This window comes from Tachysurus fulvidraco, chromosome 16 (assembly GCF_022655615.1).
Source record: "Tachysurus fulvidraco isolate hzauxx_2018 chromosome 16, HZAU_PFXX_2.0, whole genome shotgun sequence".
Lineage (NCBI taxonomy): Eukaryota > Metazoa > Chordata > Actinopteri > Siluriformes > Bagridae > Tachysurus > Tachysurus fulvidraco.
Window position 1 is genome coordinate 15,843,366 of NC_062533.1, and position 12,500 is coordinate 15,855,865.

The 12,500-nt window shown below is 41.5% G+C and overlaps 2 protein-coding genes across 4 annotated transcripts in view; both read left to right on the top strand.

The window, feature by feature from the left end:
* Positions 1–2,799, top strand: part of mcm9 (minichromosome maintenance 9 homologous recombination repair factor) — a 16,656-nt gene extending 13,857 nt beyond the window's left edge. For all 3 annotated transcript variants that reach the window (XM_027155477.2, XM_027155480.2, XM_027155478.2), the window contains one exon: positions 843–2,799. In XM_027155477.2, the coding sequence (XP_027011278.2) occupies positions 843–2,142 (1,300 nt within the window). In that variant the 3' untranslated portion in view covers positions 2,143–2,799. The remainder of the gene's footprint in view (positions 1–842) is intronic.
* A 6,202-nt stretch (positions 2,800–9,001) lies between these two features.
* cep85l (centrosomal protein 85, like) overlaps positions 9,002–12,500 on the top strand; it is a 58,677-nt gene continuing 55,178 nt past the window's right edge. The window contains exon 1 of the mRNA XM_027155432.2: positions 9,002–9,153. Within this exon, the coding sequence (XP_027011233.1) occupies positions 9,138–9,153 (16 nt within the window). The 5' untranslated portion in view covers positions 9,002–9,137. The remainder of the gene's footprint in view (positions 9,154–12,500) is intronic.

Consider the following 12,500-nt stretch of genomic DNA (forward strand, 5'->3'; position numbering starts at 1 on the left):
TACGAAAAGCATTTTGATTCATGTGTTTACAACAAATCTTCTCATAAAAATCATGCTGTACTTTTTAGTGATGTAACATTTCTAAGATAAATCCTGATTATTTATTTACTTATTTTGGTGTAAATCATTAGCAATTTTAACACAATGATGTACAGCTGGGACTTTCTGCATAAAAGTAATTTATCGAATCATTTGTTTAAAAAAAAAAAATCTTGGACACTTTCTCTTGGCCATGTGTGGGAAATAATAAGAATATATATTGTTGGATTTCCCTATTTGTCGTCTTGGTTCATTTATTTGTAATTTATTTCACTCTCTGATGGTATAAAACGAGCAGGTCATTAATATTTAAATACAATTGAATGGAACATGTTTTTTAGATAATTAAAGATCGAATCTTGGAAATATTTTTAGTTTTGAATGACGCATTAAATTAATGAATTCCGATTCATTTCTAGGGGTCACGGTGGCTTAGTGGTTAGCACGTTCACCTCACACCTCCAGGGTTGGGGGTTCGATTCCCGCCTCCGCCTTGTGTGTGTGGAGTTTGCATGTTCTCCCCGTACCTCGGGGGTTTCCTCCGGGTACTCCGGTTTCCTCCCCCGGTCCAAAGACATGCATTTTAGGTTGATTGGCATCTCTGGAAAATTGTGCGTAGTGTGAGTGAATGAGAGTGTGTGTGTGTGCCCTGCGATGGGTTGGCACTCCGTCCAGTGTGTATCCTGCCTCGATGCCCAATGACGCCTGAGATAGGCACAGGCTCCCCGTGACCCGAGAAGTTCAGATAAGCGGTAGAAAATGAATGAATAAATGAATGATTTCTTGCTTTCTTCCTCTTTCAGGAAGCCGGACCGATCTCACGAGTCACCTGGAGTGACCTGGAGTAAGCAGCCGAGTGACCTGCGCAGAGAGAGCGGGACCAGTGAGGACACGTCTGCCTCTGACCCAGGACTTCACTGGTTTCACAGCATAACCAGTCCAGCTGATGGGAAAGAGGCATTCCCAGTGGCATCTCCCATTCATTCCTCTACACAACATCACACAGACAAGACACCGTGCTCTAGTGTGTTTCCTAGCAACAGTGGCTCTGCGTGGGAGAAGAAGGCCGACGAGGACGGCAGCTCGGTGGTGCAAAAGCTCTCCAAAAAGCTCAGGACCAAACGATTGAAAGAGATGAACACCGAGCGCTCAGGGAGCGAAGATAAGAACACGGTGGATGAAACAACAAACACAGAGCAGGAGTCGTCTCCACACACACGTCCGTGCCACAGCACACCGATGCCAGACAGGAAAGGGCCTTCTAAAAGAAAGGCCACGTGTTTAAGTCCAGCTGTGACCGAACGATCCGAGAGCGAAAATCTCCAGGTCGACCTGTCGACCTTCGCTTTCAGAAGCAGAGGGAGAATGACGCACACGGATCAGGCTAGCGCTTCACATCCGGCTCCTAAAAGGGGTCGTAAAATCGACACAGAGCGAAATTTGCAAAGGAAAGGAAAGGAGACTGAGAAAAATGGGTGTTGTGAGCAGCCAGCAGAGGGCAGCAGCACATGTAAGAAGCTCAGAGCTCGAGTCCAGGCTAAAGTCCGAGAGATTCCCTCCGAAAACAGGACAGCGGACGACGCGGAGCACAAACGCCAGCAGCTCGTCCAAAGCCTCAGCAGTGCCACTCCAAACAAGCCCATTTCCTCCATTCAGCCACGCCAGCCAGAGACTAAAATCGCTTCCTCCACCCTGGCCAAGCTTTCCACGTTCTCCTTTGTTCCCTCTCCTGAGGAAAAGACCAGCCAGAATCTTACCACAGCTCCAAAACAGATGAACAACACATCAGTTTCCAAGGACGGCGTAATGGAAAAAGATGCCAGCGCAGTGAAAAGCGCACCCACGAACACGGCCACTATGGAGCAGAACAGCTGCACGAATTTAGCAGCGAAGACCCGTCAGAAGACGAGCAGGCCATACCAAAACACGGAGATGTGTGAGGAAGAATCCGAGAGCTCCAGGAAGAGGAAGCGCTTCGAGCCGAGCTCAGGACGACCCGGAGGCCTTTTCTCCGGTCTCTCCTTCTTCGGCTCCTCTACTGTAGATGATGACGCTCTCGACGTGGACTGGGACGAGGAGTCCGGGAATAAAGCCAAAATATAGTTACATTAGATGAGATGAAGGAGAAGGAAGACTCCAGCAATACAATCTTTAGGTTGTGTAATCTCTCTCCTGTTCTGAGGAAAAGGAAAATAAAAGGTTTACTCCAAACTTGATTATACTTCATGTCTTGGGGCAGTCATCAGGGCAGGTTAGAAATGTATAGAAATGTGACTAAATCATTCAAAATTCAAAAATGAAGCTGTTCTACTGGATGAAACGGACTTCAGGGAAAGTCTCAGAAATGTGTTTTATATACAGTAAAGTTTTACTTTAAGTTTTGTTGTATTTGAGCCGCTTTATCTGTGCCGATGTGACTGAGAGGAAAATGTAAATGTAGCTCCAGTTTCTTCATGTACACTTTTTTTTTTTTACACGTGCAGAATCCATAAATACGTTCTACACACATAATGCGATACCAAACCTGCCCTCAGGCTCCCATTATACGGAGTAAACATACGCTACAGATGCTGTAATGGAGATGAAAAATGCTGGAGTTTTCCTTTAATGTCAAGAAATAAAATGTAGATATATATATCTTGTTTTATGATGGATGGATGACGTGAATTGAAAAGCTGCTTGGGGGGAAAGAAAATCCTCCTGCTGTTCGAAAACTCTGCCAGGTTATGAATCAACAATAAAAAATGCACTCCTTACTCATTTCTGCTCTTTAATCAGCAAGCGCCTCGTTCCTTTACGCTCCCCTGTGTTTAGAGATGTTTTTTTTTCCATCACACTTCTCTTATTGCTGCATTTTTCATGACCGCTTCCTTTAGCGTGCTGGATAACTGCTGACAGAACCGCGAGTGCTCTTTCGTTACGCTGCGTTTTCCTGGTGTTAACCTTCTGCAGCTTCGAGTTCAGCAAGTGCTTTAAGTGCAACTAACTCCATGTATCACAGTGTTGTGTGGTGCTCTGTAATCTTCCTTACCATAGAGATGCGTTACTTAGCAGCTTTTAGGCTGAAGGCTGACTTTTTATTTCAAAAATTTCCAGGAGGTCTTAGTGAGAGGTGGGCGCACGGTGGCTTAGTGGTTAGCACGTTCGCCTCACACCTCCAGGGTTGGGGGTTCGATTCCCGCCTCTACCTTGTGTGTGTGGAGTTTGCATGTTCTCCCCGTGCCTCGGGGGTTTCCTCCCGGTACTCCGGTTTCCTCCCCCGGTCCAAAGACATGCATGGTAGGTTTATTGGCATCTCTGGAAAATTGTCCGTAGTGTGTGAGTGTGTGAGTGAATGAGAGTGTGTGTGCCCTGTGATGGGTTGGCACTCCGTCCAGGGTGTATCCTGCCTCGATGCCCGATGACGCCTGTGATAGGCACAGGCTCCCCGTGACCCGAGAAGTTTGGATAAGCGGTAGAAAATGAATGAATGAATGAATCTTAGCAAGGGCTTGAGATGTACTGAAGGGATTTAAAGAGGAAATTATACTAAGTACTGGAGCTCAGCCGAGGATTTTACTTTAGACCCCATTGGATCTTGCAGAATCTGACAAAAAGTCCAGGCTGGGGTATTTGTGACATAATTCACTTTTCTTTTATGTTGTATAGAAATGTTTATCTTTCAGACGTCACCGTCATGTTGTGCAAGGATCCAGTTTAATGAACTGTTCCATGATGAGACTCGTCAGACGACTCGTGTAGACTCTCCGCGACAGAGACGGTTTCAGAAGACGAGCAGGCCATACGCGTAGTCGGAGATGTGTGAGGAAGAATCCGAGAGCTCCGGGAAGAGGAAATGCTTTGAGTTGAGCTCAGGATGACCTGGAGATCTTTTCTCTGGTCTTTCCTTCTTCAGCTCCTCTATTGTAGGTGATGACACTCTCAATGTGGACATGGGGACACGCCGAGGGTTGTTCTTTTTATAAGTGACATCGTCATAAAGCAGCTTTACAGAAAATAACATAGAACAAAAGGTTAATATAAAGAATAATATAAAGATTAATATAATACAAAAAGTCAAGATTATTATTAGATATATTTAAATGTGTATGTATTTATCCCCAATGAGCAAGTCTGAGGTAACTCTGGCAGCAGAGGCAAGGAAAAACTCCATTAGAGTGTAAAGGAAGAAATCTTGAGAGGAACCAGACACAAAGGGGAACCTCATCCTCATATGGGTGACACTGGAGGGTGTGATTATAAATATACAGACTGACAAATAGATTAGAAAAGAAAAAAAACATGTACTCCAAACTTTACTCCAAAAATTATACTTCATGTCTAGGGGCAGTCCTCAGAGCAAGTGATAAATGTTTAGAAATATGATTAAATAATTCAAAAATGAAGTTATACTGTAACATAAAATCTAGTTTATTATACAAGATATCTGTATGAGGTATATCTAATGTAGTTGAAGGGAAGTTGTAAAGGCATGTGACTAACTAATGCAAATTCAGTTATATTGTAGCAAAAGATGTATTGGGATGAAACGGATAATGAGGAAATTATTTTGATGAGTGTTTTATTTTGACCGATTTCACAATTTTGCCCATTTATGTGCACCGGTGTGGCTGGTTTTACCAAATCAGTTTAACATTCTCTTGGTCTTAAAATGTAGGATATTTTGCCAGCTAACTGATTTCCACTCGCATCAAACGTACTCGTCACGCTCCGTACAGACGAAGATATAAAATGAACGAATTATTGAATGTCGAATTTATTTCTTCACTATTGTTGGGGTGAACAGATGACCAGGCTCCTATAAGGCCCCGGGTGATGAGATGGAGACTGCTGTATCTTACTGTGTATATAACAGGAACAGTAAAGTGTGTGAGATTTAGAGTTAATTACAGTATTTTTGTGCATATGTTGTTATTTTGTAATGGACATGCAACTGAATTAGGAACAGAGAGCAGCCCAGTCCGATCGTCTCCATTACCGAATGAAGTCTCGTCTCCAGCTCGAGTCGGTCAAAGTCTAGTCGATGGCAGACGGTGAGGTGCGTCGGATTCGGTGTTCCTCGCCTCGCCTCGGCGTGCTGTGCTATGCTCAGGAGAAAAGGATCGGTAACATGAGGAGTTAATGGATCCCAGCTTCCTGCAGATGAAACTCCGGCATCATCAATAATGAAGTGTTATTGACTTGACTGTCTCTGTGTCATCAAGCTAGCACATCTCCTCATCTAACCCACATGACATCATGATTTTTTATTGCATTTTTCTATTCTAGGTCAGAAATCTGATTCTGGAAAGGTTCAGGGAGTCTTGTCTGGGATCCAGGAAAAATTGTCTGCTTTTTTGTTGTTGTTGTTGTTTTTTGCCATGAAGGACGATAATGAATCAAGCTGGTTATAGACTATAGCATGTTTTATAATCTGTAGCTTGTTTTATTGGTGCCTCCAGATTACTGCAACTGTACAGCAATTAAAAAACTACTAAAGAACTGCATTTTGCATTAAACAGTGAAACAAGTTGCATAGAGCTATAAAGTTTAATAAATAATGTACATTTTAACACACACGAGGTGTTTTACGCTTTACCCGAATTACTGCTGACTGGATAATAAATTATGTGATCAACAATAATTTATTTTGCTGACAGATCGTACAAGATTTCTGCTGAAGATGCTGATACTAAATCTGTCCAGTTTCATCACGCCCTTGTGTGTGTGTGTGTGTGTGTGTGTGTGTGTGTACAGTATATCTGAATTTTTTTATTCGTATAGCGCTTTTAACAATTCACTTCGTCTCAAAGCAGCTTTATGGTAGTATATAAACAGAATAATTGTAAAAGTTTAAAATGATGTTACTATTTCTATCTAACATTTATCCCTAATGATCAAGTCTGAGGTGACGATGGTGAGGACAAACTCCCTGAGATGATATGAGGAAGAAACCCTGAGTGAACCCAGACCCAGCAGTGAACCTCATCCTCATTTGGGTGACACTGAACAGGAAATAATGTCAATGTAAATCGTGTCATTTCTACAACAGTTTATAATCCAGTGGAATATACTGTATAATGATTTCCCTATACATTTCTGTGACAAGAAGTTGTGTAACACTAATGAAAGCTTAAATGCTAATTCTTTCTGACTTGACAATGTCAAATACATTTTCACCGGTTGAAATAACACATGGTGATCTATCGTCTGTATAAAAACACGATCACATGTAGCACATCTATGTAGCTTCCAAATAAAAGCTGATCAGTAAAATACAATTGAGCTCGTTCGGGATTGAATAATCGAACTAGCATTACTTGCATTAGGGGTTGTTGTGGCTAGCTAGCAAAGAGCTCCATGATATAAGGTGTTAAATATACAGTAGCTAGCTTAATGACAGGTCGCTGTTAGCTAGGCTGGCTAAATGCTACTGGCTAAAAGCTAACTAGCTACTTTGCTAGTTTTGTTTGTGACTAAGAATTAAATGCAATAAGATGTTTCAAGGATGCAGAAAGAGATAGAAAGCTAGCTAGGAATCATACCACAGGAATATGTGGAGTGTGTTAACATTTATTTAGAATGTTAATTTAGAATATTATTGTTGTTTTTGTACACAGACTTAAGGTTTAGCTGTTTTTCCCCCCACTTGATGCCTCTTTTTGTCAGCAGGTTGTTTTGGCAGGTTTAACAGCATGATGTCAGACACACATGGGAAGGAGAGATGCTTTCTGTCTTGTTCAACTGTGTTAAGGTTCATTATTATTCTCAAAGTCAGGGCTTTGTGTGAGCGAGTGCTTTGTGGAAACGGTAAGCATTTATTCTGCACTAATTTCTTAAGAGGATTGTCGGTGCTGGAGTATAACTAATGCTAAGTAGCATATATATGTTATAAAAGTCAGAAACCTGGCTGTTATCAGAGATTAAACTGTATTTATGAGCTTATTTATGAACCCCAGGGGATTGTGTGTGTGTGTGTGTGTGTGTGTGTGTGTGTGTGTGTGTGTGTGTGTGTGTGTGTGTGTGTGTGTGTGTGTGTGTGCGCGCTGCTCTCATGGTTACAGTATTGTTTCATGAACACAGTTATTAACTTTGTTTTTTCAGCTTGTTTTTGCTGATCTCGGGATGCCAGATTGGATCAGCTGTTTATAAAGTCAGTAAAAACAATTAAAAAAACACCTGATCCAATCTGGCAACCCTGAGAGCTGCAAAAACAAGCTGAAAAACAAAAAGCAAGGCTAATAACTGTCTTCATGTAACACTGCTGTAATTAAACACTACTTAAATAGTTTAAAAAGACAGCCGATCCAATCAAAACCAAATCTAATTTATCCAAATTGCTTATATCTTTTATTATTATTATTATTATTATTATTATTATTATTATTATTATTATTATTATTATTATCCACTGTGATCTACTGTGACATTGACCAACTAAAATTGGTTACCGGTTGATGAAGTTGTTATCACAAAAATTATAAAAGGTAAAAACTGACTTTCTGAAATCTCAACACAATTTCCGTCAATACTACATTCATCTCTTCCACCTGGGAAAACCATCACACAGCGATGGTTTAATTTAGCCTAACAAGGGAGTAATGAGTAACTGGCTACATGAACTGGTCACATGTCATATAAAGTCTTAATAAAGAAAGTTTATGTTATATTTTAGCTGAGGCTCAACCGATCATTTGAGTATTGTTTAGGAGAAACACTATAACACAACTACAAAGAATTCTGCATAAGAGGAAATTTCGATGTCATATCACTCGAATGAAGCTGATTAACCTGAGATCTGGCAACCGTAGGGGAACCCACAGAGCCACGGGGTTGTTCTTAAAGTTTTGCATGGAGGAGATCTGCATTATATAACCAGCTTGCTGCTTAGAGGCATAGAGGAACATATATTTTGACCCTCAACACTCTACACTTTACCCATTAACACGTAGTCACTGTCAGGGTGTTCCTGTTAGAGCTCAAGTTCCTGCTTAGTAAGAAATGTGTGTGTGTGTGTGTGTGTGTGTGTGTGTGTGTGTGTGTGTGTGTGTGTGTGTGTGTGTGTGTGTCAGCCAGTTTATCGTGTCGTTTGTGGCATGCTTCGAAGTACTCAAGTTTACACATTTTAAAATGTCTCTAATTCTCAACCTCTTTGTTTCTAACTGCTGAAAGAAATGATCAGAATGATGTTACTGAAAACTACTGAAAGCAATTTTATTTGACTGATTCATGTCTTCTCCTAAATGAAATCTCTAAATGGCTAAAAGTAAGGCCAGTGATTAATCCAATAACTCGCTGAGCCTGACCTCTTCTCGAGGCTCCTGGTTTAAGGTTTCTTTCATAGACCGGACAATCAGATCCCACAAACATTTCATTACGACTTCAGCAAAGCCAGACATCATTGATCCTCACAGGATGCGTCCCAGTCCACGCCGGTAAGCAGACGACTCCTGCTGTGAAAGAGCTTAATGATTTCATCTCGTTCTCCTACAAACAGGAGCCATCATCCAGACCTGGAGTGAACCGAGACTCCACTCTCTGTTCAGACTTCATTAGGAGGATTTAGGTTGGGAAATATCCTGACCAGGATAAATGTACCTCCTGCTGATGAATGAATATAGATACAGTCTTATAACAGAGGATAATGTTTTAAAAAAAATACTAATGCTAATAATCTTTGCATGATTTTTTACGTTCCACTTTAAATAAAAGGCCTAGTTTTTTTTTTTTAGCCTAGCTAAAAATGATCTGCTGTCTAACAAAATATTTAGTTTCAAATATATTTGTTTGGTGTAGTAGTTAGTAATTATTTATTAATGACATATACTGTGCAGCATGTCCAGGTAACTTCCAGGATGCTGCTTTCAGTTGTCTTGTTCATTTCCTCACTGTAACTTCTATCGATTGTCTCCTTCACCTCCATGACACCCTGTTGTTGTTTTTTGTGTGTGTGTGTGTGTGTGTGTTAAGTCAGTTATTTTCCTGCTTTACAACCATTTGAAAAAAAAAGGTCTGATGCTTATTGGCTGAACGAGTTCCTCTGCCGGGTTTCACTTTAGCTAACGTACGCTGAAGCATCACCACTTCCTCCCGCTACTTCTCCATAATGCACCTTTCTCATGAAGAAAAACAGCTGTAAGTTCTTTTAAATAACGTCCTTTTTGTAAAACAATTTTTCTTCATTTACGTTGCTCTGTTTCCGTCTGCAAATGTTTCGTGGAGGTGGAAACGGAGGCTGCTTGATGTAGAATGTAGCCAGGCCACTTTCGCTGAGAATGTGACAGCTAAGCAGAAATGTAAATGTGCTGAGGAATGTGTTGCATGCTACAGATAGCTGCTGTTTCTAGCTTCGTGATGTTTTAACGTGCTACTGCGTTTAATCCTGCATCGCTTCTGTTCATTCTTATTACACACTCTCAGAAAAAGAGACTCTACTTGGCCTAGTTGCTGGGCTTGTACCATTAAAGACACATACATCGTAATGTATGTCTACTAAATGTGTAATTAGAGAACTTTCAGAACTTCTGTACCTGTTATTACCTGTTTCATCTAAAAGCTGATCGCTCCCTCGTGTATTTTCCAATGTAAAGCATGCTAACTAAATGATGATGGATGTGGTAGCTCAGTGCTTAAGGTGTTGAGCTACTGATCGGAAGGTCTTGGGTTCAAACCCAAGGTCCACCAAGTTGCCACTGCTGGGCCCCTGAGCAAGGCCCTTAACCCTCAGTTGCTCAGTTGTAAGTGGATAAGATGTCTGCTAAATGCCGTAAATGTAAATGATGTCGAGCTGATGCTGGAGCTCACACTATGCCGTATGTGACACAATGTTTTCATGCACTAGTATAAGAGTATGTGATTTGGGACGTGTCCTGTTCCACGAGGATGTATTTCATTCCTCAGTAACACTTTAATGCACTTTCTAGTAAGTTAGTCTGTGATTTGGAACGTGTCCTGTTTCCTGAGAACGTATTTTAAACATTTTATCACTTCAACACACTATTTAGTAAGAGTCTGTGATTTGGGACGTGTCCTGTTTCCTGAGGACATAATCAGTACTACATTGACACACTATTTAGTACATTAGTCTGTGATTTGGGACGTGTCCTGTTTCCTGAGGACATAATCAGTACTACATTGACACACTATTTAGTACATTAGTCTGTGATTTGGAACGTGTCCTGTTTCCTGAGGACATAATCAGTACTACATTGACACACTATTTAGTACATTAGTCTGTGATTTGGGACGTGTCCTGTTTCCTGAGGACATAATCAGTACTACATTGACACACTATTTAGTACATTAGTCTGTGATTTGGGACGTGTCCTGTTTCCTGAGGACATATTTTAATCAGTACTACATTGACACACTATTTAGTACATTAGTCTGTGATTTGGGACGTGTCCTGTTTCCTGAGGACATAATCAGTACTACATTGACACACTATTTAGTACTTTAGTCTGTGATTTGGGACGTGTCCTGTCGCCTGAGAATGTATTTTAATCATTAGTATCACTTTAACACACTATTTAGTTCGGTAGTATGCGATCTGGGACACATCCTGCTTCCTGAGGATGTGTTTTAATTATCAGATGTACACTGACACATTATCTGCTCGCTACAACAGTGTGTACAAATGTGATGTCCTGAGTCTAAGTATTTGAATTATACATATTATATACGATAATGCGGATTGGGACGTAGCCTCAGACAGAGCCCCAGCTTTCCTGACTGAGAGACAGGAAGTGGGGGGCAGGGCACAGCGTGCACACTCCTGATAACACACACAAACAGTGATTCTCAATACAGATTCACGTCGACTCAAAATCCCACTAGTGCGATGTTTTGACCTCGATTTGGGATCTCGCATCACACACCCTTCCAAACCAGACGCTAAACACACACACACACACACACACACACACACACACACAGAGATGAGTGGAACACCAAACTGTATGGGTTCCTCTGATAGGAAATGTTTTGTTCATGTGTTATTGACACAGTTTATTACTATGCAGCGAGATAGGAAAAAAAAGCTTTTGCTTAGAACAGGATCTTTCATCAGAGACGTTCAGTATAAACATGCCGTGTCACCAGACCACATAATGTGTGCTACTGATCGGTGATGTGTTTGTGGATCCGTAACAGCAGTTGGATTGTTCACAGCTGAGTGTGTTCTTTGTGTCATGTTTGTGTGTGTGTGTGTGTGTGTGTGTGTGTGTGTGTGTGTGTGTGTGTGTGTGTGTGTGTGAGTAGGACGTGGCGGTTGCTCAGAGCTTCTGTGTGTCGTGACGACAGTTAGAGCCATCGTGAACGGCCAGGATTTCCAAACACTAGGACATACAGGGACGATCGTCATGGTCCGGTTTATATAGTCAAAGATTCGAACGTTTCAGCCGTATAATATACATAACGTACAAAACGTACAGGACTAAGAGCGAGGACAGTAGTAACACCGGAGCAGCGTCAGTATCAAGTCCACGGTATAATTAAACATGCAAATTACACACGACTCTAAGCCAAAGGAGTGTGTAAGGCGGTTGTGGGCTGTGATTGATTCGGTGTGCTCTAGGTATTGTGTGTTCGCTTCAATCTTCTTAACCGTTAATGTTCTAGTCTGGACAAAAGGCTCATAAATCGATCACGAGGGCATTCGCATAATAAATACGTGATTTCATACGAGTGCTCCTGTTCGTGTAACTTTATATTTAAGAAGACTCGCTAACGTGAACCCCGACTAATGGATTTAAATCGTATTTTTAATTTTCGACGAGTTCCTGTGGGTTTTTTAAACTTACAGTATCAAACAGTTTTAATCAGTATAAAGAAACTAACGATGTTCTGTCTGTGAGTCCGATCTAAAATGAGTCAGGACTCATTACAGTGTGAGACGTGCGTTTGTCCCTCTGTTGATAATCTTACACTGAATTTTAGTGGTTGAGGATAAACACCTTCAGATTTGAGCAGATTATAAACAATCACATGGAGCATCTCAGACAGCAGAAATGGGTCTCAATATTTGTGTAGAAAAAAAAAAAAAGGGAATCGTTTTTGTTTTTTAACTTTTCTCTTCACACCTCTAGGGTTGGGGTTCGATTCCTGCCTCCGCCTTGTGTGTGTGGAGTATGCATGTTCTCCCCGTGCCTCGGGGGTTTCCTCCGGGTACTCCGGTTTCCTCCCCCGGTCCAAAGACATGCATGGTAGGTTGATTGGCATCTCTGGGAAATTGTCCGTAGTGTGTGAGTGTGTGAGTGAATGAGAGTGTGTGTGTGTGCCCTGCGATGGGTTGGCACTCCGTCCAGGGTGTATCCTGCCTCGATGCCCGATGACGCCTGAGATCGGCTCCCCGTGACCCGAGAAGTTCGGATAAGCGGTAGAAAATGAATGAATGAATGAATGAATGAATGTAAGAGCTTCTTTACAGGACACTACTGGTCTTATCCTGGGTGTTATACTGTAATACCATAAGAACATGTGGC